Source organism: Coturnix japonica, chromosome 2, assembly GCF_001577835.2.
Source record: "Coturnix japonica isolate 7356 chromosome 2, Coturnix japonica 2.1, whole genome shotgun sequence".
NCBI classification, from domain to species: domain Eukaryota; kingdom Metazoa; phylum Chordata; class Aves; order Galliformes; family Phasianidae; genus Coturnix; species Coturnix japonica.
The window spans coordinates 75,766,839-75,791,136 of NC_029517.1; the positions used below are offsets into that span (position 1 = coordinate 75,766,839).

Genomic DNA, 24,298 nt, shown 5'->3' on the forward strand with positions numbered 1-24,298 from the left:
TTTTATTTTTTATTTTTAATTTTAAAACATCCTTAGCTGTAACTTTTGCATTTCTTGTGCAGCATTCTTTTCCTCATGAGTTATTTAAGCTTGTGATGACGGATGAGAAAAGCTCATTTCTGTGTCCAGATGTCCAGTGTGTCTGTGTGTATACTTGTGTGCTAACATCATAGAATCAGTCTGAATCACAGTATGGCCTGGGTCAGAATCACAGTATGACCTGGGTTGAAAAGAATGACAGTGATCATCTAGTTTCAACCTTCCTGCTATTTGCGAGATTGCCAACTGCCAGACAAGGCTACCCAGAGCCACATCCAGTCTGGCATTGAGTGCCTTCATGTATGGGCCATCCACAGCCTCCTTGGGAACCTGTTCCAGTGCGTCACCACCCTCTGTGTGAAAAACTTCCTTCTAGTATCTGACCTAAGCCTCTCCTGTCTTAATTTAAGACCATTCCCCCTTGTCCTATCACCTCGTTAATAGCCATTCCCCTTCTTGTTTATATGCTCCCTTCAAGTACTGGAAGGCCACAATGGGGTCTCTGGAGCCTTCTCTTCTCCAAGCTAAACAAGCCCAGTTCCCTTAACCTTTCTTCATAGGAGAGGTGCTCCAGCCCTCTGATCATCTTAGTGGCCCTCCTTTGGACTTCTTCCAGGAGCTCTGCATCTTTCCTGTACTGGGGGCCCCATGCCTGGAAGCAGTACTGCAGATGGGGCCTCACAAGAGCTGAGTAGAGTGGCACAATCACCTTCCTCTCCCTGCTGGCCACCCCTTTTTTTACATCCACGTATCATCTGGAATCTCATCTAAAATTAGCTAGATTTTATGGGAACATGTGGTACAGCTGGATTTATGTGTGCATATGTACACACATAAATGTGTATATATATATGTATGCATAAATATGTATGAGTATACTTCAGCACACAAAATATGTATACATCATTCACATCTTACTCTGCAGCCTTGATGAGATCATTGTTCTCAGCTGAGTTTGCTTTGTTACTTTGCCCTGTAAATCAGGGCAGAGTAACCCATAACGTAATTTTGAACTGCTGATATGTTTCAGAGGCCGGTAGTACCGAGATATTATGGAAATGCTGATTCTTACTGCAACTGTGTAAAAGGACACAACAATAAATAAGTTCTGTAATGAAATAGGTGATATCTGGCCTTCAAAATGATGGGTTGCATGGCTTTGCAATGTTACAGCTTAGTGACTGGATAATGATTGCATTTAGCAGTTTGAACCCACTGGAAAAAAAAAAAGAGGAAATTAACATCAGCTCTATTTGTGTACAACACATTAATGGCAGTAACTTCTCTTATTCTGTTGAGGCCGAGGTACGTGGTTTGTCGATATTAAAGTTGGGGATGATGCACCAAGGAGGTGATAACTCTTCTGTCCCTATTCCTGCTTTTCTTATCTTTTTTTTTTTTTTTTTTCTTTTTGTGACTTCTAAGCATGGCTACTGTAGTTTTCATCGGGCTACAAATGCCCTTGTAAAACAGCTTTGTGGCCTGGTGTTGCGGCTGGCTTGGTAGAATGTGACAGCACCACAGAATATGTCCCTCAGTGTCTATGAGTGAAACGAGCTAGTTACCCTAAGATAGGCATAAATGCGCTATTAGATGGTTGAAAAATACATTTTTCCCCCTAAAACCCTTCTGGGAATTTATTGTAGTGCCTTTGATGTAACTAATTAGCTGCTCAAAGTAAGCAGTGACTAGCAATCTAATAATTGGCTAATGGAAGAAACTTCATAATGCTTTCAAATCAGGATTCTTTGGAGTGTCTTGCAAGAGTCTGAGGAGCTTTTCCCTGATGAGAAATGGTTGCCAATAGTCAGATCCTGATGTCAGCAGTTGTTCCTCCACTATATCTGAGACTCCTGGTTCTTTGAAGAGCCTGGATGTTAGAGGGAAGTGATAATCCCAGAGATATTCTGGAAGTGCTAAGCTTGATTTTGGCCATGATCAGCAGAATTGGAGTGAACAGTTTAATTTGGAGCTGTCACACAGTAACTTGCAGGCAAATTTTATGCAGTGGAACATGTTATAGAAAGGGAAATGAAAAAGTCAAGTTGTTTTTGCTAGGGGTCTTTTTTTCTGTCTTGTGAATTTCCCAGTTTTTAAGTGGCAAAATCAAAATCTATTTTACCAAGAAGGGGAAATACTTCTGTGTACCTTCTGGTCCTGCAGATTTAAAAGGAGAAACAATGCAGCCACTTGTTAATTTTGCCAATTAATTCTACCTCCAGATATCTTCTGCATTAAGACTTTATTTTCTCTTGTCTACTGGAACTGCAGAGAACACTACTACTAGGAATCCCTTTCTCATCAACCTAATGATACCATCTTAACCCGCGTTAATGAACATCTCCAAGGTGTTTTCTGCTCACAGACCACACAAACCCCCCACCAGCTAGGGCAAGTCTGATGTTGGATGTGGATCCCTTTTGCTCTACTTGAACGAGAAGTTTTTTTGAATCTGTATGATTACGATGTGGGTAAAGCACTCAGGATTTGGCCTTGTAGGCACCGTGGAGGTAAGCTTCACCACCTGCTCAATACCTAGGTATGAGGTTTAGTGTTTCTTCCACAGCAGCCAGTGTCGTCACTCACACCTAAACCAGAGCACTGGGGGCTGTGCTTGTGAGTGGTGTTAAGTATCATTGCAATAATCCACTGTCTGTAATGGGAGAAACACGTAGCACTGAACTTGGGGAGAAAATGGCTTTCAGCTGCTTTGATTTAAATTGTTTGTTTTTGTTATTTTAAAGCCCACGTGGATATAGGCTAGGGGGCAGTTTTTTTCAGAAATGAGGCTCTCATTTCTTTGGAACATCACCCTGCATGCTGCTGAGGACTGTTGCCTCCAGTAGCTCCACTGAGGCTAGCAATCCAGAAGCTTGAGGCTGGGACTCTGTGTTTTGGAGGTTCAGGCTTCTTGTCCTGGTTGCCCAGCCACTCACCTGAGCAGCTCTGGGCGAATATTGCCAGGATATTACCCAAATCTGGTTTACAGCAAACAACTGCACATCTTGACCCAGGATCACTGAAGTCAGTGGGATGGCTCGAGTATCAGGTCAGTAACTTTGCTCATACTGATGTTCCTCCCTTTTTTTTTTCTTTTTTTTCCTTTGTGTTCTGCAAAGTATTTTGCAGAACAAAATATTGCCTTGGTCAGCATGATGTAGGATCAGCGGCAAGGCAGTCGAACCCTGCCTTGTGTCCTCCTTGTTTGCTTTTTGAGAGAGAGAGAGTCCTGAGGCTGGCAAGGAGGTCTCCGCAGAGCTGTCTGCCTTTGTGTATGGGTAGCTGGCTGTTCCTGAAGTAGGATTTTGCAGCTTAAAGAAGTCTTTGGCAGGGTTTGTAGTAATAGACCCCCAGTCAAACCCAGTAAGTATTGGCTTGTGTAAAATGAAGCTTTTATTTTATATAGTTGCACATTTATCTGTTTAATTTGAACCACTTGACTTTATTTGAGAGGACTTGGAGGTCAACAAGCAGTGTAAATTCACGTGGACAATCAAGGAATTGGGCTAAAGACATATCAAAGCTAACAGACATCTCTCCAGTCCAGATGCCTGAAAAAATGTGCCTGTATTCTAAGCTGCTTCATGCTTTTAGCAGTTCTCCATGAGTCTTGGGAGTTGAGTGCACAGTAGAAAAGGCTGCAAGTCATGGTTCAGCTGATAGTAAATGCACTAAGGTGGTGGTGAAGCAGCCTTCTGGTCACTGGCAGTTCTGGTGCTGACCCAGAGGAACTCAGGATCCGGCTCTCTTTCAAACATCATAAAAACTATATTGATGCACTGTGTTCTGGCTTCCTCCATACTTTCAGAAAAGGGCTGAATTAAATTGTACCATATCTAGACTTACAGTGAATATACATATCATTTATATAAAATAATAGGAGATGGAGTATTCTGGCAGTATTTTCAACATTGAGTCCATAGGTACATACTTCATCCTGCTGATAAATCCTTTTTCTTCCAGTGAAAATTAAAGATGACAAATAAAAAAAAAAGAATATAACAAGTTTCAAAGAAAAGAGCTGTATATTTCTATTTCAAAGGTCACCAATCAGTTTTTGGAAAGTACTATACATATGGTAATGTAAAAATAACTAAGCTGAAAATCCATTACGAATGGGAATATAAATCTATACATTTTCAGTGGTGAGCTCAGATAATGTATGCTATTTATAAGCACAGAAGTCTTTTTTAAGGTACGCATAGGCATTGCAAAGAAATTAAGAAGCGTACTTGTTATCTAACACATTTTGTAGCCTCTCAAATGGTTGGACTCTATTTTTAAAGCTCACTATAAGCATTGCGCTTTGTATCTCTGGTAGCATTTTCAGAGCGTGTACTTCATGTGCAGCTGCTCCAAAAGCAGGAAAGTGACAAACTTAGGGCCAGGAGTGTTCAGCTTAAGCTGCTGTACCCACCCGAAACAAGACTTTGGTTATAACATGCACTCTTTTTAAAAAGGGAGGCACGATCCTACTGATGCATTTTTTTCCTGCTTTGCTGATAAAATGGCCAGAGAGTAGTGATCAATAGATGTATGCAGGAAGCGTCAGATACCTGTGTCTTGATGAGCCTGGCAGTTGCTCTGCTGTGTCGTTCCAAGGAAAAAAATGCCAGGTCGCAAAAACATAGACCTTAAAAGTGAGGGAAATTGCTTTCTTATTAGATATCTATTCTATTAAGAACCTTAAGTAGTCAATCTTTTTTTTTTATTTATTTTTAAACATCCTTCCTCCCCCTCATTCTGGTTCACAGCAAACTAAAATGCCGCTTTTCTGGGAAAGACTGATATTTTGACTTCAGTTTTGTAATTTAATGATGGAGAGTTTCCTCAGTAAACCAAATTTAGAGTACTAGAATGCTTATCTTATATCCAGACCTTGAACATAAAAGGCATTTTATACCAGCAATTGTTCATTTAATGAGCAATTGCAGAGTGCAGGACGGTTAAGGGATTGAGCTATATGCACCATTATTGCAAGAAGTATTCCGAAATACCAGAAATAGGACGTAAGCTCTGATCAGGGGGACTGTGAGCACAATTACCTTCTTTTCAAATCCTTCTGTGACACTGCGGGAGGAAAAAGGACTTTGAAACTTGAAAGGAAAGAGCTTGCTTTCAACCTCAAAAGCTAGGAGGAAAGGGCTCTGAAATTTGCTCAGTATTCCCAATTCACCATTAGCCTGTTTCTTCCTTTAGCCTCAAGGCATTCTCCGCTTTTTGAAAAGATGTTAAGAAATTCAGTCACAATAGAGAGCCTAGTTTTGAACATGTTTCACTCTGTCCATTGAGGTCTGGTCTTCAGCCTTTGTGTGGGGTGAATTGAGCTGAGCAGCAAGCTGGTTGGGGAGAGGTGAATGAGCAGGCTCTGTGCAGTCACAAATTCTGGCAAAGAAAAGATTACCCTCTCCTTTATTTTACAATATGCATTCCTGTACAATCCTGCTAGTGGCAATATGCGGAGCAGAGCTTGTGCTTAGGTCAATATGGAGCACTTGGTTTATAGCAACTCTTGTTAAGTTTGTCTTGTAATTGAAGCTGCTGTTGACCTTGCTTGGAGACCATTTGTAAAACCGTTTATTTAGCATAAACTGAAATAATAAACCCTCCTTCTCTTAGGCCGATTGTGATAGGGTGACATTAGTTTGATTTAATGATTAGCCGCCTGACCCCTCAGCTACAGAGAGCTGCTTGAATAGGGAGAGTTCACTAGGAAGCACTCAGGAAGAATACTAATGAGCTTGTTAAATTTAGCATGGCACCAACCACTTTTAATTCCTCTAATGAGAGAAGCACTGCCTCTGAGAGAGAGGGAGGGAGATGAGGAGAGAGAAAAAGAGAGAGAGGAATGTCCACAGCCTGTAGCCAGAGAATTTTGGGCAAGAGAAGAGCTTGGAGAGCGTGTAAGCCAGGGTCTTTTGGACTACGTTGTAAGTACGTTGTCTCTTGTCTCACCCAGGTGCAGCATGTCGGCAGCTCGCCTGTGTGACCATAATGCTACCTACGAGTTGCAGGCAGAAATATGGAGAGGAAACTTAATGCCTAGATGGATTTAGCTGAACTGCTGCATCTCGTCTGAATGGGGGTATCTCTGAAGTGTGGTGGGAGTGATTTTTGGCATCCTCTATCAATGGATTTCAACTTTTTTCTTCAGTTGCTGGCTCTAAAAAGGTTTAAGAGAAAAAGCTTTGACTTTGTGTCTTGATGTCTGTAGAACTACGATAAAACAAGCAAACGAAGGTTAACGGGGGAAGAAAGTTCAGTGGATTCTTGTGTTTGATTTCTGTTTGCCTTGATTTTTAATTTGCTTTTAAATTAGCTGAACAACTAGAAGCATGTTTGTTCAGGCATACTGTCCTGTGAGAGTTCTCTGAAAATGCTTGTTAGAATGAGGTGCGCTTAGTTGCTAAACACTTCAAATAAAAACCACTTCTGATCGGAATAGCAGTGCATGGAGAATTCTGAATGAATGTGATTGTTCCAGACTAGATGCTTGTAACACGTGTCTGTGGCGCCTAGCTTGTTAGGACAGAATAGGGCATACATGAAGAAAGAGAGTTTTATGCAGATGACTTTGGAGGCCTGATCGCTCTTTTTTATTCTTTTGCGTTTTTCCCCCAAGTCTTCTCTTAAACCTGTGGAAGGCAGGCTGAACTATGCTGAAGCTGGTGGAGTACCACTGATGGTAAACGGGTGGAGATGAGGGAGAATTGGTCCCCTTGGCTGTGATTTCTTTCTGCAAGTTTTAGTTAATGAGATGTTTCTTTTGACCCTAAACCAAACCACTTTTAAAACTTGAGAAGAGCAATAACAGTTGCCATGCATTTGTCTGTAAGAAGCCTTTGGCAAATGCTGCTGGAGCAGTGGGCTGTTTGCTTACGTTTTTGCTATAGAGCTCCACTTGTTGCCATGGTGGACAGCATGTTTCTGTCAATAATTTGGCCCGGCACAGCTTGTCTGCACTCACTCTCAAACTTTATCAAGTAATTCAGCTGAAACAGAACAAGATTAGACAGCTTTTGCCTTTTGGCTCACTGAAGTGGCTTTACTGCTGTTGAGACTCGGCAGAATGACTGCAGGAGAAGTTTCCCCCTTCCTGTGTGGAAGGCTCTTATAAACATCCCAGCTATTTGTATCCTGGAGTGCAGGTACTGTCAAGCCCCTCATCTGCCCCCTGTCAAAAGAAACTGTGGTGCGGAGTGGGTAGTAGATGCTTACCGAAATGTTAGTCTGTTGTGTCTTGTCGCCGGAACACCACCATGTTTGCATTTTTGCTTAAAAAAAAAATAAAAGTCTGGATGAAATTTTTTATAGTAGTCAGTGTACAAAAGTGTTTGACTTCTAACAGTAAGAAGCATTAATTTAATGAGGAGGGAAGATGGTTGATAGAGAGGAAAAAATACTAATTTTCTTTCGTTTCCTTCCCACTATTCTTTCCTAAAAGGGGAAAAAAAAAAAAAAAAAAAAAAAAAAAAGAAAGCTTTTTAAAACAAATCACATTTTTCCTTGAGTTTCAAACTTACTGAAAATAGGTGTTGAATTTCATTCCAGAATTCTAAAAAAAATGTTCCATACCAGTCCCCAGTTCCTTGATTGATGACACATGCATGTTTGGAGAAGGAAAGAATAAAACTGAAGCCTGTAGACAGGCATTGGGTTCCTGTATTCCAGGATGGCAGTTTAAACAAATATTATCTTTTTATGGAAGAGTAAAAGAACTGAAATCCTCTCTGATCCTCAGATCGATTATACAGCCACACAAATCACTTCAAGCTCACTGGCTTCCATACCGTGGTAACACAGGTTAGCTTGCTACGCTTACGGGTCTGTCAAGATTTCAAATAGAGTATAATCCCCTATTTTCACAAGAGTTTACATCTCATCAGTGAAAGTTCACTGTAGGTTGAAATTTAGCATAAAAGATTCCAGCTAGGGAGAAATGTGATGGAAAATTTAACTTCGTTTGGGGTGATTTGTTTTTTACTTTTCAGATATACAAGCTGCTTTCTAAAAAACTTCATATAAGTTTTAAAGTTTTAGATTCCCTTTTGTGATTCTCTAACTAAGAACAGCTTCGGTGTAAAAAGTGGAAACCTTAAACCGTGCTAATCTAGAGCAGGGACCAGTACGTATGCATATTAATAAAAAGTAGAAAAGGGCAAAGGGCTTAAACTCCAGTGCTGTTGTCTGTTTCTATTAACTCTTTCTCCTCAGTCCCAATCCTGGAAGCTCTATGTATGGAGAATTACTGCTGGCTATTTAAAGAATTCAGTCCCTGGAAGATGCTGATAAGTCAGCAGCCCCTGCTTGCTGTAATACTTGGAGATAGAAAAATAATTAAGCACTCAATAGACTGCACTGTTGGGTTTTGTTGTTGTGATTTTAGAGAAGAGGGGGCAGGGAAATGCCTGGAAAGCTCTGCATTAAAAGTAACGGTGTAGCTAGTTTGGACAATGCTGAAAATTAAACTCTGGGCTATTTAATACACGGTTAGCCTGGTTCTAATGAAGGCAGAGTTATGCTGATGATGAACTTGTGTGAGTTGTCATGATCAATTGGTTGCTGATGCTCTTGCTATTTGAATGAGTGCAGCAGGGTAAGTTGTAAGTAAAAATGTGGCCCTGACCTTAGCAATTCCGGCCTCTGACAACTGAAGTGAAATCTTGTCACTGTTACAAATGACCCTGCTTTGCCTGTGAGTTGTAGAATAAGTTTACCTGAGCTGCTTTAGTTTCCTAAGAGTACTTTCATTTCCTTTGCAGTTACCTTTTCTGTACCCAATATTTAGTCTTCTGGGGCTCTTCATATACTTTGTACAACTTTTGAAACTGACTGTATTTATTGGTACTTCTTCAAGACATTGGTGTATCCCCACATGTGTAAGGTGTTTTATTGAGCAAGGCTGTACCTGGAGCATAGACATCTGCCAGAATCCAGCACATAGTTATGCACTTTTTTAGAGAAATGCCTCTGTATTTTAATAATGCAATAGCAGAGCCCCTTGGTGTGGTTTTTGAAGGCTGCTTGTGATCTGCAGGAATTGCTGCTCATGCAGGAGCCCAGGTTTGGATAAATGCCTGGCTATACTGCAAGGCAGGCTGATTGAGCAATTATTGGAAAGCCTTTTGACCCCTCCACTGCAGGCAAACAGGACTCACAGAAGGACACTGACGATGAATGAGTGAAGAGCTGTGTCCTGACAGACGTAAGGGGAAGGGCCTGCAGAAGCATTTGCCTTCTCTATGCTGGAGCGCTCGCAAGCAGTGAGGGGTTTTTTCAAACCAGCCCTTGGGCTCCACTCTACTCATTCTCTTTTGTTTTTCCTTCTGTTTGTTAAGAATTTGTGTGTTTGGACATGGGAGAAAGGGAAGGGGGAGTGGTCAACCCATGCATACCTGTGGAAACGCTGCTGGAGCAGTTGTCCCCACTCTGCCTGTCTTGTTCTGATGGTGCTGTCTCTTGGGCAGTTTTACGTATTTCAGTGTCACCCACCTTGTTTTCCTACTAATGGCCTTTCTTTAAGGCTCCAACCTTCCACATAAGCAAGGTTCTGAGGACTGGAGCAGCGCTGCAGAGCAGCAACGGGTGGCAAGGTTTGATTTAGGCCTGGCTAGCAGGGTTCATCTTCTGCTCTTTGTGACAAATTGTTTTCTTCCTCCTCATCAGGCAGCCAAAACTTCCTTGTCCCAGAGGCAAGAAAACAGCAAGTCTCTGTCTGTTCTTGCAGGATTGATAGCCTTGCTGGTAAATGCACTAGTGCATGGGTGACGATGATCTACTGACCAAGAGCTGCCGGTAGTGTGCTCAGCCCACACCCCACAGCATCCTTCATAGTTACATGCTGGCTGTCACCAACCTGCACCCTAGCACTAGTGGTGGCAGGGAGAACTTCTTGTTTTATTTGCTAAAAATGGACTAAAAGTGTCTCTCTCTCTCTCTGTCTCTCTCTCTCTCTTTCTTGTTCTCTCTCTTTCTTCTTTGGTATTTTTTTTTTCCAGAGGATGAAAGTCCTGGACAGACCTATCACAGAGAGAGAAGGAACGCAATCACAATGCAGCCACAAGGTGGGCAAGGCCTCAGCAAGATCAGTGAGGAGCCTTCAACATCTAGCGAGGAAAGGGCCTCATTAATAAAGAAAGAGATCCATGGATCTATATCGCACCTTCCTGAACCTTCTGTACCTTATCGTGGGACATTGTTTACTATGGACCCCAGAAATGGTTACATGGATCCTCATTACCGTGAGTATTTATTACACATTTGTTTTGGGGAGGGAGGTTGGAAGGCTGTTCAGGCTGTCAAGTTTTATGTCATTCTGTTTGTCACCTTGCATCATCTTGGGGAGAATTGCTTTCTCTGTGTGTGAGTTGAGATAAATGTGATATATATTTTTTTCTGTTTCAAATTAAAAGCTGGGAAGCATGACAACTCAAAATTAGCACAGGCCTCTGCAAAGCAACTTCCACAGGATATATCATCTGTTGTTAATCCTCCTCAGTCATCCAGTTCTGCATTTGCTCCACCCCCATCATGCACAAAGAAAAAAAAACTCATTAAATAAAGCAGAGGAGGAAAATGAAAAAGGCCGTAAAATCTTCTTAATAAGTAATCTTAATCTTTTAAAATAATCTTAGGTTTTGGTTTTTTTTAATAATTTGGGGAGGGATTGGAAAGTTTAATGCTGCTGGTATTGTTTATTAATTAATTTTTTTAACTGTTCTTTGTTTTTTTTGTTTTTAAAGATGCACTTGCTTGGGAACATGTGGGCTAATGGGGTGGTTTTATCATGTTCTTCCCTAGTCCCCTTAAGATGTATGGGGTAAAAAAAGGCAAACAGTTTCAACTTCTGAGTCCCTGCTCAGACATTAATAAAAAAGTAAGAAATTAACTGACACTTGAACACAGATGTGGAATGGATTTCTCCACGGGCAAAATATGAGAGAGTTAAGCAATTTTTTTTTTCATCTGCTTCTAGTTTAAAAAAAAAAAAAAGGAAAAAGAAAAAAATCATTTAGTTGTGTAGTAATGAAGTACATCTTGAGGTGTAAAGGCTTGTGCCTTTTGATTATAGATTTATCACCTAGTCAGGATACACATTTGCCATTTAACCTTCCAGTCTCCAGTTCCAGACGATGGGCTTAAGACCCACAGAGGGGGCCAGTCTGTGTTGGCTTTTTTCCTCCACATAATTCAGAAATTTCAGTGTTTTAAGCCAGGCAACTGATTAGTGAGGACAGCTGATTAGTTCATGGTTTTTTGCTAAAGAAAGTGCCAGGGATAAAAGCTAATTTTATCCCTTCATTAGTTGGGCTAGCAGCAAAGGGGAATGTTCACTCATCAGGGTGCAGATCAAAGTATGTCTCACACAACCTTAAGTCTCACCAAACTCCTTAAAAAAATTAAAAAAAAAAAAAAAAAAAGGAGTGTGATTGTTAACAAGGATGAAGAGAAAATGAATAAAATGAATACCTTTTTTTAAGATATTTCTAATTAGTTTGGCTTTATTTTTTCTTTTTTTTTTTTTTTTTTTTTCCATTCTATTCTGTGACAGCATTTAGGGTAAAGTTTTCAGTGAAGCTTTTCAGCTGTTCTCAAACATACAACAGTCAGTTCATGGACACTCTCCTCCTCTTGAGCTCTCTGCAGCCTTGTTCAAATCCTGGAAGGGAGTTGCTCTTCTTTTTGCCTGGAAAGGCATGCAGCAGTATACTAGTGACTTGCCTGCCAGAGAAGTGTGAGTGTGCAGAGCAAAGTACTGATCACAAGCAGCAGCACACAAATACAAGCTGTTGGAGACACCAATTGTAGCTTGTCATTTTGAGTATCTGTTAACTCAAACTCCAAATCTCCCTTGGGAAAAGAAAATCCTATTGGGGAAGCAAATAGCTTCTGTGTGCCTACAGTATAGCTGGGAAAGGTAAAAAGTGCAACTGACACCCCAACCAGCCAAACAACAAACATTATGCTAAATTTAGTGATTGCCATTTTGGCCATCTGACCAGCTGCCAACTCAGTCCTTAAATCTGGATCAAAGTGTTACTGATACTGTTAAAGATTCAGACTGAGAAAAAAAGAGCCACCCAGTCTGAATGAGCCTAGCTGGTTTGGATTTTGTTCATTTTGTTTTCTTTTATAGAATTACCTCTTTTGACTAAGTTTCCCACAATTTAATGTAGATAAAATGTCCATATTGTGACTGATAACTATAGTCAGTTAGGATGTGTCAACTGATAGAGAAGCACTGATGTCAGAAGCCAAGGGAACAGCATAATTTTACACAGCCTGTAACAACAGAGGAACAAGAAATGAGTTAATTTTAAATGAACAACAAGATTGTAAAGCAGAAGTCTAAGCCAGAAAGTATCTGATGGACAGACCTACTCCGCAGCTGCTGTAATGAATTGCAGAGTTTTATTCACGGGTTTGTAAAATACCTCATGATATTAATGTCATATAAAGAGCCATCATGCTTTTATTTACCTTTAATAGATGTGATACAGAAGGACACCTAAAGAGACAATTGTCTAGTCAGATTTTTAGGGCATCAGACAGTCTTACTGAAATTTTCATTGTAATTGTATCATTTATATATGCAAGACATGCTTTGATCGAAGTGGTAACAGTATTCAGGCTGACATTTATAGTGGTCCATATGAACAAGATCGAATAAGGAAGTGATATCCCAGTTCCAATGTAGCAACAGGTGAGGAACCAGCAAGTCTATTGTTCTCTTCCTTAGTTTCTTGCTTGTTTTGCTGGGCATATGGATAGAAAATACTGTTTTAATTCAACATTGTTGGGTATGTAAACACTCACAGTAATTCCTTAGTTTCCCTGTGGCTGGAAAATATAGACTTTTCAAGATGGCTAATTTGTGCTTCTATATTTACCCACTTTGTATTTAAAAGCGTGGGCAGGCTTCCTGTAACGCAGGAAGAGGGAAAAATAATTTATTTTTGAAGGAGGAGATCTGTCTATTTTTATGGCAAGAAAAGAAAAAGAGAATTTAAGTCAGTTGTGTGTGGAATGCATGTCTGCTCCAGGAGCTGCAGTTATTAGAAACAACTTAAATGCCTTGCATTTCTACATGTAAATATGTGTGTCTCTGTGTATGTGCACTGCAGGATTTTTTGTTGCTGTAATTTTTTAAATTTTTTTCCCAATTAAAATGGGCAATGTTGTAAATGTTGGGAATAATAGTTACCATACATGTGGAATAAATACCGTATTGAGGGGGAGTTTGCTCTCCTACAGAGCGCCGGGAGGAAGTATTGTTGTGTTTCAAGTGGACCAGCTTTTCAAACAGCTGGGAAGAAACATGCCATAGAGCCGATGGCCCTTTTGCACCACCAAGGAGCTCCTCAGCCATTTAGCAACCACAAATAAGAGAATGGCCTTGTTCTTGGTTAAGAGACCTCTGTCTTCTCAGAGACAAAAATATATCCAGACCAAAAACAGGTTCAGACTTTTTTTCAGTCATGATTTTCTCAAGCGTCACTTAAACACTAGTCACAAAGTGTGTTTTTAAACTTTTTTCTTTCAAAGGCTTAGGCAGGAGATGAAGAAAATGCTGATGTTTCCCTTTGTATGTTACACCTTTCCTTTACAGAGGGGAGAAGGTTTAGTGAGCTCTAGCATGGATTTTTTCCAGAGTTTCTTAAATAGATTTAAAGAACAGTGTTTCTCAAACACTGATTATGGTTTGAGCCCCTTGTTAATGTAAATTCTGTCTCCAGAGGTGGGGCTGAGGCAGGGATAGCAACTTCCTTTTGTTATTCTCTCCACAATTTTAATTCCCACGCAGATTTATGGCAGTGTTAAGACTGCCTGTCTCACAATTCATTCCTCACGGAAAAAATGAATCATTCCTGATGTAAACAGTTTGATTTAAAACATACTGCTGGTATTCTTCCCTGCGTTTCACAGCTCATCTGAAAGAATTGTTAGTTCCTAATTAGTAAAGCCTGAAGAATTATCTTAAGTAAAAAAGCAGCGACAGTTCAGTCGGCTCTGAGCTAAGAGTCTGTATATACAAAATGGCCCTGGCAGGAATCTTTCGGGTACATACTTCATTTCAGAGGTTATGCTGAGCATAGCTTGAAAGCAGGAACTCACCCTGCACCTTTTTTTTTTGCCCCCTTCTTCTTTCTTTTCTTTTTTCTTTTTTTTCTTAACAGGGGTTATTCCAGTTTAGAAGCTTCTGTATCTATTTGGGGAAATGGGAACTACTTATTGCTTATTTCAGAGGATTAACCCTTCAAAGGTATTGATAGCCCTCAGTTCCCACCATGTCCGGACTTGTACCTTGAATGGATTGGGCCCCTTATAGAGGCCCCAGTTAGATTACACATTGTTAACAACGTCATCTCAAAATCAATTTGCAACATGACCAGAAGACCAAAGCAAGGAAAATACAGTGTAGGTGCACTTGTTCATTTACTGTTTCAATTTTTATTGACAAGAATCTCCCTTTCCTTAATCTCCCCATAGAAAAGGAGGAAGAATAAAAAGAGAAATTAGGTTCTGCTTCTGCAAACAGTAACTGGAAACACTGCCTTAAAATGCAGTCACAAAGCAGTGACTTTTCATGGCCGTGTGATGGTCAGCTACATGTAGCACACTGAATAATCAGATCAGTCCATCTTGCCTCCAGCTGATGGGCTCATGGAAGGGGTCCCTGCCCCGTTTGGTTTGTAGAGGGGAGAGCCGGTGACCTCCTGCATCTTATCGCTAGAGTGTTTTGGGCCTCCAGGGGGACAACCTGAGAGCCTTTATGTTATTCTCATGGCTGACACTTTGCTGAACATACATCTAGCTTCTTAGCTTCATTAGGTCGTGGGGGCCAGGGTTGACTCTTTATAGAAGGCTTCTCCCCCAGCCCTGCTGGAGAGCGGTAGGTGAGTGTCAGTGAGGAATCCTTGCAGAGATTTAGGGCAAAAGTCTTTAAAGACATTTAGGTACTCTTCAGTTTCAAAGTGAGTTTTACCTTTAAAAGTCTGAGTCCTACTTCTTCAACCCTTTCTGCTGCATTTTGCAGAGGGGGGTTGTAAGAACTTTACTAACAAAACTATCCTCTGGCAGTGATTTGTGGAGTAGGTGTTGTTAAGCAGGATATAGTAAAAAAAAAAAAAAAAAAAGTCAAAATTTAAAGCATCTCATAAAACTTAGGAAAAAAAAACCCACTAGTTCAAAAGTGAATGTCAGCTTAACAGCTGAAAAACTGAGCTTAAAGAAAAAAACAGATATATTTGCAAAACGTTTTTTTGGAAAAAAAATCTAAAATTTATTAGTGTATTTCAGTAGCTTCCAACAGAAAAACATTGCTCACAAAACCAAGTGTAGGGTCAGAGGCACCTTCAGTCTGAGATTTTGGAAGGAGTAGTAGACCTCTTGAGATTAACAGCTGCATATAAATGGAGAGCTGTTCTACAAGATGCTTCCCAAACCTCTCTGGTCATGATTCAGCTCCCTGCCTGTTTTTCCAGAGTCCTTCTGTGGAAGAAGCAGAGGCTCTTTAGAATCCTGGCAGTACTACCCCTGTTGGGTCCTATCATTTTGAAGTAGCAATTGCACTGTAAGATTTGCAGCTAGAAGCTGCACGTAAAAACATACTTTTTCTACCTGATTTTCTCTTTCCTCAGCATGAGACTGCAGAAATGCCAGTTTCTGAAAGCCCTTGAAGTGTAATTTAGTTGAGAAATTAAAAGATTTTTTTTTTTTTGGCTTTTTGATTTGCTTTAATTTCAAGTTTAGGTTAGTATTTAAAGATACATATTCCATTTTATTCCCTTGTCTTACAGTTAGTATCAGTTTTGACTGGAAACTACAAGGGGTGATCTAAACAAAGGTGATCCTGTTTGGGCAAAGGGTAGAATAAGGTATTTCTGTGATCCCTGACTAATTCTTTTGGACTTCATTTTTAAAATGTCCTTAGATTCAGCCTTTGGGAAAAAAAAACTAAAAAAGGTCCTTCCATGGTACCTAAGAGAATTTACCTGCTGGGCTCTGCCTTGGTGGAGCCTTCTCAAAAGCAGATTGGTTCTCTTAGTCTCTTTTATGGGGTTATTGAAGTGCCTGTAAGATAAAGTTTTAGTTTCTAATAACAGATACAAAAATACTTATTTCTTTCACAGATTTGATTTTGTCAGGTAGAGCATTTTTAGATGCTTTAGAGTGTGTATTTGTTATATACTGTCTTCATGAAAAGAGACAAAATAAATTGATCAGAGCTATGGAGTCATAGCTAGAAACTCTGAAAAACAACCAAGAAATAATGTAATCCATCTCTTTAGCCTCAAGGCGGATCAGCTATCCCTAAATCAGGAGAGAATGAAAAGCTTAAAAGTTGCTGTGTCTTTTGATAAGTGGGCGTTCCTTGTCTTTAAGAGCCTTGTCACAAGGTCAGTAATGGGTTGGGACTGATCTGATTTCCCTGTGTGATATCCTCTATCTATCAGCAGCTGAACAGTGAGAGGAAAACAACACACAAAACACACACACACACAAAATCTTTAGAAGCACAGAAACTGAGCTGAAAAAAAAATATGCTGTTTTCTGAGATTCACTAGTGTGAGGGAATTGTGGTATTTGCCATCACTAAGTTCTCTGAACCCCCTCCCCCCCCCCAAACAAAAAGCCAACAACCCAGGGCCTGACACACATCTGTTGTGTTCATTTCTGTCATGGCAACAGGCAAGATCATGAGTTTTCTCTTTTTCTTGGTTAGAAGTGATCTTTTTTGTGTTATGGTTAAGGATGAGTAATGCTAGAGATTAGCCAGGTATGACAGGTATGTAGAAAACTAATGGTCAAAGGAAGATAAGCATCATCTTTTGCAAGATTTGGAGCATCCTTAATACCTGAGGTTCCTGTCTGTCAGTCACCTTGTTCTGAGGAACTTTTCAGGCATTTCTTGGCCAAGGACACATGGTTTGAAGAAGTAGCCTTTTGGACTTGGCTGCTTAATGCCTTAAAAACAGCCAGAACTCAACCTTGCGCAGCTTTTGGTGTCAGATTGCCTTGCCTTTATTGGTAAGGAGCTTTATGTCTGCAATAAGTTCAGTCCATGTAGCAAAGCACAGGAAATGCTTCAGCCAGGTGCTGGTTTGTGATGAAGACTCCTGGCTGGCTGAGTGATCATGGCTTCCATTGGGAACTAAAGCAGATTTTCCTGAACTGTTGAGTATGAGCCAGATACTTCTTAAACTTTGTAGTGTCTTACACTGCTGGTGAGATGGTTTACTTACATTAGTGTTTTTTCATCTGGACAGTGCCTTAGAAGGAGTCTGGTTCCCTTAAGAGAAGTTTCAATTGCCATTTTCATATCTGGAAGGATGCTAATTGGTCTGTGTGGCAGCATGGAGAGGCAGCACTCCACCAACCTCCTGGTTATCTTTTTTCATTTGTGGAGGTATAATTTACAGCCAAGGCATCAATCACCAATGTGGGAAACCAGTTCTCTACTAAGTATTGGTGTATTTGTAGCTGTGTTTCAAAAGAGTACAGCTGCTCTACTGAGGTGTGGTTGTCAGCATGTATGATGGTGGTATTGTTTGCAGCAGCAGAAGAAACTGTACTGCCATGGAGGGGTTTGTGGATGTACATGTTTGTACGCTGTCATCATACTTTATTTTAAAAATGAGTAGTCATTTCATAAAAAAATAGAACAAAAAAAACCAAACAAAACAGAAGAGTGTCTTTCAGAGTTTGTCTTCTTGATTTGTTGGAGTTCAACACAGCTCGGCAGATAATGGAATTGCTTTCTGATTTAAATTATGCCTGTTTCCTGTTTCACACTGAATAAGGTAGAACAGGGAATCCCCCATTGTTCGTTCTGTTTTCCTTTTCACATTTCAGTGCTGCCCTGAGCCATCTTTTTTCCCAAACAGTGCTGGTCCAGAATCTGATGAATTCAAGGAATCAACAGCTGCTGGCTTCAGTGAACTTTGTAATAATTCCCAGTTGCCTTGTATTCTGCCCTTTCATTTTACCTGCTCCTCATACTAGTTGTAATTTAAAATCCTGATTCCCAAGGATCTGTGTACCAAGTGAAGAGCTGAACATTGTTATTCATCTGTCTACATTCCCCTGTTGAAGTAACAAGCCAAAAGTAATGGCAAGTGACATACTTTGAAATAAACGGCTGACTGTGGAAACAGCTGAGCGTAACACCATACTAAGTGTTGAAGCAAATAACTAATGAGGTAGATGTGTTGAAATAAACTGCATTCCAGTATGTCACACTCTTCAGTGTAAGAAGGTGCTACATTTGATTTCTTTACTTTTTTCACCTGCTTGTCTGTGGATACAACTGAAAGCCTCTGGCTTCGATGTGTTGACTTCTGGTAGAGTTTGTTGTTGAAGTGAAATCAGGTCATTCTGTGTGAATAAGCATTTTTTGGATTGAGGCCTGTGTTGTGTGTAAACAGTGGCTGTTCACTTTACCAGGATGGACCAGCGTGATACAGTGATAGCGAGCAGTTGGCTCCTTTGCCATGTTTCTTACTGGGTGATACTTTGAATTGGCATCAGCGTCATTCACACAAATAGCTAGAGTACTTCTAACAATAAAATTAGTGCCAGACATTAAAAACATTCGTTGCTGCTATAGTAGGAGTGAATTTTCTTTTTATTTTTACTGGAAGAGAGAGAGGAACGCAGGTTTAATCACTGGCTGAATCAGTGAGCTGCCCAGTGCTTGGAATGCTTGACTTAGGGAAAAGCTGATGTATGACCTGCTCATAAATTCTTCTCATTTGCATGAGACTGGCAGTGACCATGGCCTGTGCTTATTTTTACTCTAACAGATTTTCAGTTTTTCTTGATTTGTCAATTTGAGTGCAGAAAATTTGAATATGCCTATTGGGAAATAAAGCCAACTGGAGAAAGGTCCCGATAAATAATGACTAAAGGCCTAATCTGGCTTTGTCTACTCACAAGGAAAAAATTGCAAGTGGTGGATGAAACGTCAACTGTTGGACTGCGAAAGTGTTTCTCAGTTAATGTGGGAAGATGGCACATTTCTTTAAAGAAGATAATTATTTTTTATGTACATCACAGGTAGTAACACAAGTTGTTCATTTAATAGTATTTTCTATCCTCTAGTACGTTGTAAGCCAAACTAAATCAGAAAGGCAGGTTGAAGATGTGCTGCTGTAGTGTTACTCCCCACAGAAGCTACTGTTCTGTGTGTACATCGCTATAAAAGGGAGGTCTGTAGAGGGAGGTTGAAGCATCCCATGCCTCTGCATCCAGCCCAGCCTTTAGCTCTGGGATTTGCTCATAAGCAGCCTGTGTGACTGTTGTACCAATGCATAAGGCTCTCCTGGGCATGCAGAGTCTTGCTGGACCAGGAGGGTGAGGTTCATTTGCTGCTGAGGCTGTGCTAGAAGGCTGCAAAATGCAAAGTTGCTGTGTTACATAAAGGCAGCCCACAGACTGCTACCTTACAAGATGATGTAGACACCATTCCCTGATGAGCTGACTGTTGGGAAATGACCGCTGTATTTCCTTGCAGAGGCTGGTGCTAGCTGATGCTGCTCTGTGGTTCTGAAGCACAACACCATGTAGTGAGAGTGTGGGGTAGGAGGAAGAAGTCTTAAAATGAGTGGTGAAAAGTCTTGAACTTTATTTGCTGTTTGAATGCACAGCACAGCATGTCTCTAGGCCAAGTTAATTTTGGCAATGTACACAATAGGTCTGGGCTCCAGAAAATGAAAAAATGCTGCGGTCCACTCTGTGGTTTCCATGTAATGCCTTTTTAAAATAAACATTTAGACCCTATATGTTTGCTGCTTGTTTGCTGCAAACTTTTCTAATCTGTGTGTTATAAGAAAAACGATCTGGATCAGTATTTTGATGCAGTCTTGCTGTTTGTGTGGTTAGTTGAATTCCTCCATCTGTACTTTCCCAGAAAGCTTCAAAAGCAAAAGGTGTTTTCTCTTTCATGCTTCCATCCTTCTGCGTAATGCTTCATGAGCTTCACCTAACTGCAACTAGTGGCACTCTTTTATGTTGTCGGTGCAGGGAACTGGGAGGAGCAGCTGGCAGTGTCCTGTTCAACCTAGTTATACTTGGCTTCTTGTTCTTCTGACAGAGCTGTGCACATAGAAGAAGAAAAAGACTTCAAAACCAGTTTATAACTGATTGAATATAAGAGTGGGAAATGAGGGGTGGGAGCTTTAGCAAGATTTCTCCTTTGCCCAGCCTTTCCAGGACCCTGGTGACTTAATGAATTATGGCTTGTAGCTATCGGATAAAGTCTTTTGACAACTCTGCACGTATCTTCTAGTCTCTGTAGCTCTGGTAAGATGTCTCTTGAAATTGCCTGCTTTCCTTTGAGTCATTGACAGACTGAAACACTGACTTGTGGCATTAAAGTCATCTCCCTGTGTATGAGCTGAGTGCTTTGTGTCCGTATACCTCTCACATAGCAGAGCTGTTATTTGACATGGGCTGGCCAACTCTGTGTTTTCATCTAGGGTGAAACGAACATTCTTACAGTGTGCTGGACAGTGATGTTACGGGATATTTGTGCATAATATAGTACATGCGCATACTCTGCAGTAATTTGTTTTCTCTGAGTCTTATTGCTTCCTTATTATTTTCCTGCTTATTTTTGTAATGTGATTTTTAATATACTTCTGTATTATGAATGTTTTTGTTTTTTAAGCTATCTCTGATATGCAGCTTTCATATCTTGGCTCCCAGCAACACTGAACCTCATTGTAAAGCCCCTTCGTGTAAAAGCCCATCTAGTTATAACTCTCAAAAATAAGAGGCTTGTCTCCTGAGGAGTACTCCATATTGCGTGTGGACTGTAATCCTTTACATTGTTTTTTGGCTTTTGAGTAGCTGGGGACAGAAAGTCAAGGAGTGAGAACTCCCTTTGTTTCATGTAGTGTATGTTGCAAGGAAAGAATGTAACAGAGCAGAAAATAAAGAAAGACATAAAAGAATTTCAGCTCAAGGAGGTCAGATCCATCACAGGCTTAGCGTTGCCTTCAAAGATGCCTGGGACAGGTGGCAGTTCAAGACAATCAGAGGAGAAGCATCCGCTAGTGCTAAGATAAGGGATTCTTGCAGAATCCTGCTATCAGGTCCCAGTTTGCTTTGATGTAACTCTGCTAGAGAAGACTTCTGGGAGCAGGCTACTGCTTCCCTCAGTGATAGGCTGCTGTTGTTCAGCCTTTTAAGGTCTCATTACAGTGGTCCTTGAGGATTAATTCTCTGTAAGGTTTACATGGGAATGGTTTTGTCTGCAGGCCCAGACAGGGACCTTGGTACCACCTGTATGAAACATTATTGTGTTCTTTCATTGTATTTTATCTTTTTTTTTTTTTTTTTTTTTTCCAAGTAGCTCATGTTTAACATTAATTGACAAAAGGTAAAATCAAATATCTAGCCTTTTTTATTTTTGTTTGTTTTTTTTTTCTTCTCTTTTTGGCTGTTTTTGTTGAACACAGCTTGAGCAGCCCTTTGCAGTCATTGAACCATTAGCAGTATATTGTCACTTTCTGGTTACTCCACTCAGCCTGCTGCTTTTGGCAGTTTTTCATTTCTTCTCTTGCCCCTTAAAGGAGGGAAGTGATGATTGGCTGGGAAGTTGGGTCATCCCACTGCTGTTTGTTTGGTGTGCCTGCACTAGCAGGTTTTACATAACTGCCATTTTGTTCAAGGAGGAGAGTTCAGGAAATGGCACTGTCATAAATTATCAGTAGTAATTTATTAAAATAGACTCATCTGCGTCTATTAGGGTTTGTTTATGAAAAAACATACACCGTTTTTTTTTTTTTTCAAAGGGTAAGAGCCTGCTTCCAGTGAACCAGCAGTGGGAAGAGCACTGCAATAACAAGGTTGGGAATGAGGTACTGAAGTTTGGCATGTAATAGAAAACAAGGGCTTTCCAGCTCCTTTATGTATTTTGTTAGTGGTACAGTTTCTGCCTAACTCTTCCTTATGTATCTTTGTCTTGAAGATGAATAAAAAAGACACATAGCTGCAATTCCTAACAAAGTAACATGTTACTCTGAGCTGGATTATTTTAGTTCAGAATCACCTCTTCATAACTGAAGAAGTTGCAAAGTGTTGCAAAGTCACTTTGAAGCTAGGACTTTAAGATGGTGGCTGAGGTAAAAGTCAGATGAAGGTTCATGTAGGATGGGTGGAAACAGAGACCTTAACCCAGAGGTAGAAGTAAGTTCTGTGGGCAGTGAATAGTGTGAGGAATTCATTTCTGCCTCACCATGGAAGTCTTTAAATCTTTTTGAACTCAGATTGTTAGCATCAATTAAAATTATGAAAGCAGGTAGTGTATTATATTTAAAAATGAACAAACAAAAACGATTTCTAACAAAAAATGCACAATACCTGTGAGCCAAATCATTCGGAGGTAAAATAAGGAGTTGTACGTTGTTGTTGCCTATTTGGTGATTTTACCTAAAATATAAATTGAAAGAGCACCTTCAGAAATGTTCTGGAATGTTTTTCAAGTGCTCTGTTTGGACGTTATGTGGTATGCTGAAGTGTGCTTGTATTGTATATATAGCATGTTAGTTTTCTTTATATACAGAAGTATTACAGGAAACCCTATAGCTAGTGCTGGCTATATAAAACTCTATTATTCTATTATTAGCTAATATATAGATATGACCTTTCTACGCTCTTACATTTTCAAACTGCACATAATTTAAGAGTAAAGCAAAAATCTAATTTTAACCGTATCTTTAAAGGTAGTTAAATTTTGCCCATATGAACTGTTTCCCTAATAGCTAATTCTGAGCAAGTGGGAGGATGGGAGAAGCAGAAACTAAGGAAAAAAAAAGATTAAATGAAGGTAGTAAAAAATGTGATGATCTGAGGTGATGTAGATGCCTTCAAGAAGACCTGTCTTGAAAGAATTACAACAAATTCTTGGCAGCCTAACTTTATACACACAGACACACCTGTGTGATTTATATATACTCTCAAGGGCTGTAGCCATAATTTTGATACATATATTGAATTTGTATATAAATAAAATAATCTATGCTTACTGGCTCCAAGATTCAAATACCTTGAATAATGTGGTGACGTTTAATTTATGTACTCTTCTTCAATTTTATATTAGAACTTGTCAGCAATTTAGACTTTTATAGTACTGTTCTGTAGGTTGCTGATGCATTTCTGACTTCATAAAATACAGGAAATGAGAGAACTCTTCTTCCCTCACCACAAGACAAAGGCATGAACATTGCCTGTTGCATGTATTGAATTTATTGGCTCTTGCGTAATTTCAGTGTAAGGTGCCATCATGAAACATCTTTTCATGCTCAAAGACAACAGAGCAGTTGAACAGCAGTTCATAATGCAGCAAACAGTGGTTAAGTGTTTCAGGCAGAAAAATCTGTTCAGCTAGAGTGAGCCAAACTGAGCCTTGCTTTCTCCTAAGTAGAAGAGGGCTGTATGCGAGAAAGGGCAGAGATTTTCAGTCAGCTTGGTGGGAATGCGATGCTCTTGCCCAAGGATATATGAGGCTACAAGCAGTCTTCTGGGCTGTAATGCTGACTCCTGTACTTGACTTTATCCAGGCACTAAGGAATAATGTCTCTTGGAGACAGGGAAGTAAAATGGGCAGCTCTCATACTATTACTAATTGTTACCATGGTATATGTACAAATGTAAGCTTTGATATTTTCTAAACAACAAAAGTACCTAGTAATCAGTGAGGATCAGCCATCCTGGACATTCAAACTGGAAAGTTCAGCCATTCTTTCATTGTGAGAGAAAAACAATATATGAAAATGAAGCCTCTTTTTTTTTTAACCCACTGTTATGTAAACCAAAAATACAGTAATTGATTTTGCTCAATAGGGAAATAAGCATGGAGAATATAACTCCTGAAAATGAAGTTTCCAGAAAGTTATAAGCAGCTATCAAGTTTCCTAAGTCCTTACATAAATCTACTACAGCAGGTGCTACTAGAAGCCTATATATATCTATATAAATATACAGATGTGTGTACATGCATATACATGTGCATTTGTATTTATATTACATATATTAAAAAATTCTTTGCAGTTTTGGGGGTTTATACATCTGGTTAGACTAAGAGTTTTAAGTGCTAGTAAATTCTGTACTTTTTATTATTAGCAGTAGTAGCATGTTACTTTATTAACAAGGAACAAAATTGTAATGGAAACTGATTTCAGGCTAACAGGTATGGAATAAACTAGAAGTTAATAGATCTTATGTTTATATCTGGTTGTCTCTGTTTGAATTT

At 39.9% G+C, this 24,298-nt stretch overlaps 1 protein-coding gene across 5 annotated transcripts in view; it reads left to right on the forward strand.

The window, feature by feature from the left end:
• Window positions 1-24,298, forward strand: part of GLI3 (GLI family zinc finger 3) — a 197,900-nt gene that overhangs the window by 53,494 nt on the left and 120,108 nt on the right. For 4 of the 5 annotated variants that reach the window (XM_015854996.2, XM_015855000.2, XM_015854997.2 and 1 more), the window contains exon 3: window positions 10,038-10,280. In XM_015854996.2, coding sequence (XP_015710482.1) covers window positions 10,038-10,280 — 243 coding nt within the window. Of the gene's footprint in view, window positions 1-5,838; window positions 5,970-10,037; window positions 10,281-24,298 lie in introns of those variants that run through there. The other variant, XM_032442544.1, reaches the window with a different exon arrangement.